General features: G+C 55.1%; 1 protein-coding gene across 1 annotated transcript; it reads right to left on the reverse strand.

Annotated features, from left to right (window-relative positions):
* Positions 1 to 2,484: 2,484 nt before the first annotated feature.
* Positions 2,485 to 3,459, reverse strand: Klf14 (Kruppel like factor 14). The gene has a single exon (XM_042696103.1). It carries the CDS (start codon positions 3,457 to 3,459, stop codon positions 2,485 to 2,487), a length of 975 nt encoding a protein of 324 aa, XP_042552037.1.
* Between the last annotated feature and the right edge of the window lie 202 nt (positions 3,460 to 3,661).

Genomic DNA, 3,661 nt, shown 5'->3' on the forward strand with positions numbered 1-3,661 from the left:
ACTAAGCATCACTATCCCATAATACTGTGAAATTTGGGAAATTATGTAATCACTTATCAAAATAAAGAATTTGGAAAAAAGAAAAACAACAAACTCCTTTCAGCTGGGGGCCAGTGGCTCACACCTGTAATGCTACCTACTTAGGAGCCTTAGGAGCCTGAGATCTGAAGATCGTGGGTTGAAGCCCTCCAGGGCAAGAAAGTCCATGAGATTCTTATCTCCAATTAACTACCAGAAAACTGGAAGTGGTGCTGTGGTTCAATGTGGTAGATTACTAGCCTTGAACAAAAGAACTCATGGACAGCACCCAGGCTCTGAGCTCAAGCCCCATGACTGATTTTTTTTTTTAAAGGTGCTGGGAAGGTGGCTCAGTGGTAGAGTGCTTGCCTTGCATGCATGAGGCCCTAGGTTCAATTCCTCAGCACCACATAAGCAGGAAAAGCTGGAAGTGGTGCTGTGGCTCAAGTGTTAGAGTACTAGCCTTGAGCTGAAGAGTGGAGAGACAGTGCTCAGCCTCAGAGTTCAAGCACCACGACTGAGCAAAAACAAAACCAAACCACCTCCTTCCAAGGCACTTCACTAATAACTACTCCCCAAGGACTTTCTGGCTGGCTATCCTAAAAAAAAAAACTAAAAATTTTGCTTCCATTTATCAGGTTAGTCTGGTGTTCTAGATAGCTTCTTCCCCACCACCTTTTTGGTCCACTTACCCAAAGGCAGATTTTCTAGTGAAGGGGGAAAAGCAAAAAATCATAGCCTTCACAGTGCCCTGAGGAAACAGCTCCACCTGAGGAAACAGCAAAAGGAAAATTCTCCCTGTCACCAGTAATCACCTCTACTCTTGGAGGTCTATTCTCCCTATATGTAACCCCAGGACAATCCTCACCTACCCCACTTAGCGCGTATCAGGAAACCATGAGCCTTGTAAAACAAGCTGGATCTGGTGGTACACACTGTAATCAAAACTATATGGGAGGTAGAGGTAAGATGATTGTGATTGAAGGCTGGCCCTGGGACAAAAATCAAAAGCCTATGTGAATTCCTATGAGCATAGCTTAAGTGGTAAAGCACTTGCCTATCAAGTGCAATACCCTAAGATTAAATGGCAGAACTGCGTAACTTAAATAAATAAATAGGTAGATAGAAAAAATAAAACAAATATCATTACTGCCTGATTCCTTCATGGAGCTCTAAGGAACTTACAGCAAGAGAAGGATTTGCCTATTTGATATTAGCTACCACCTTGGTTCTTCTTCCCTATACCCAGTACAACAGCTATTTAAAAAAAAAAAATCAGTCTCTCACCTTCCTCTCTCACACTCACCAACTCACCTGTAGCAAAAACAAAAATACACAGACCTTAAAAGAAGTAAACCCCTAGTTAGCCACTAAGAAATGAACAAAACTTACTGTCGCTGAGATTACTTGGGAGGGGGGCAGCTAGAACCACTGGCCTCTGTTTCCCTGTGTGTTAGCAATGATTCTGAAAGGTCTTGTTTTGGATCTGTTTGCCGCACCTCCCCATCCCCACCCCACCCCACCCCCTACCTCTTGAACTGCCCCCCAAAGCCCATGTTACCTGTACCCCCACTACCACCCCATGCTCCACCACCCACAAGTTGATTAAGTTTGCCATCTGAGTGAAAGGGGGAACTAATCTGGACCATCCTTTTCTTTCTGGTGCCTTTATGGTTGTTTCCAAATTGTTAAACCACTCTCACCATGAGAGTTAGCCAGGAGATTACTATCCTCCAGGAGGACCTCAAATGGAGAGGGAGGCTACGACGCAAGTGCTGGGGACCAAATCCTGCTATGGGGACCTGCAACCAGACTCACACCACTCCCCAGACACAAGAAACATCTCTCAGCCATACAGCCACATAGTATCTCCTAGCAGAGAAAGCTGGGGCAATTGGGGAAGCAGAGGACATAAGCCTCCCATCCATCTGGCATCTTTGTTTAAAAGATACTAAAAAATAAATTAGTAAACATTGCTGTTTACAGAAATAGAAAGCATTTCTGTTTCCAAAGGCCTCTCACCATCCCAGTCCTGGACATTTCCAAGACTGCCACCCCTGATACCCTCTCCATGGTCCGCCCTGGTGGTGGGTGCAACTCTGGAGTCCTTTGAGACTGGGAGCTCCCCAGGCATGTGAAAATTCCAGTTACACAACTCTTTAAGTCTTCAGTACCCTGGAGAGTACCAGAGTTCATCCTTTCTCACCAGTTAGTTCCCAGGGGGTTGTCTGGCCAACAACCTCTCCTTGTAGGATGATCCTTGTGTTGCAGGAATTCCCGTTACATTCTGGCTCCCAGTCCCTCCCCAGAGTCCGACGTTGCCGGCCTGGACCCACCCTCAGGGCGGAGGACCGCAGTCTGTGCCTTAGTCTAAATACTCTGTAAAAGGGGATGTGCAGGGAGAAAGCAGGGACAATCACGCGGGGAAGTCGTCCTTGAGGGGGACGACAGACAGCAACGACTGTCCTACAAGCAGGAAGTTAGGCTGCGCGCCTGGGCAGAGCCGGAGCCGGAACCAGAGCTTTCGGCCTCAGCGGTGGGTGGCGGGTCGACACGGGGGGTGCGGCGTCGCCCCCGGTACTCGATCATGTCGGGGTGATAGGATGGATGACGGCGGGCGTGCTTGGTCAAATGATCGCTCCGGGAGAACTGCTTGGGGCAGAGTGGGCAGGAGAAGCGCTTTTCGCCGGTGTGGGTCCGGTAGTGGCGGGCAAGCTCGTCGGAGCGCGTAAACTTCTTGTCGCAGTCGAGCCAGTCGCAGGAGAATGGGCGCTCGCCCGTGTGGGTGCGCTGGTGGGACTTGAGGTGCGACGACTTGTAATAGGCTTTGTTGCAGCCCGGGAAGGGGCATTGATGTCGCTTGGCTGCGGGTGTCACCGGCCTCCTCCGGGTCGTCGGAGCCTTGGCGGGGGCGGGGCCCTCCCCTGGGGCCCCACCGCGCCCTCTGGAATCCCCGCCAGTGGCTGCGGGCGACCCCCGGGCTGCAGGTGCGCTTGGAACCTCGGGTGCTTCGAAGGAGCTCTCCAGCTCGAAGACCGCGTCGTCGCCGAAGGCTGGGGCGGGCTCTGGGCCCCGAGTGGGGCTGAAGCCCCGGGTCGGGTGGGAGGAGGCAGACGGGGCACACAGAGCATCCCCCGAGGGCCCCCCGCAGCCCTCCCGGGCGCAGGCGCGCAAATCAGCCAAAACGCTCGCAGCCAGCAGGTGGGGCGCGGCGCCGCCCTCTTCGGGGCTTGGGGCGGGGACGTGGAGAAGCGGGAGATCCGACGCCGGCTCCGGCGGCCCGGGATCCGGCAGCGCGGACTCGCTGCCACCCACCTCCGAGCCCGCGGCGGCCCCCGCGCCCTCGGGGTCCGGCGCGCGGTGGTGCACCACGGCGCCCGCGGACATGGACACCAGGCACTCGGCGGCGAAGTAGTCCAGGCACGCCACGGCTGCCGACATGCTGGGACCGCTCCGCCGCCGGCGAGCGCCGTCCGAGCGCGGCCGGCCGCGGGCGAGCGAGTTCCCGGGAGCGTCCGTCCCGCAGCCCGGGAGCGAGAAGCTGGAGGCTGGGGCGCGCGGAGCGCGCTGCCTGCCGTCAGCTGCCGGCCGCCCGCCGCCCGCTCGCCCGCCCGCTGCCGGCCGCCCGCCGCCCGCTGCCGGC

This window comes from Dipodomys spectabilis, unplaced genomic scaffold, assembly GCF_019054845.1.
Source record: "Dipodomys spectabilis isolate Male_0828 unplaced genomic scaffold, ASM1905484v1 ptg000197l, whole genome shotgun sequence".
Classification (NCBI taxonomy): Eukaryota; Metazoa; Chordata; class Mammalia; order Rodentia; family Heteromyidae; genus Dipodomys; species Dipodomys spectabilis.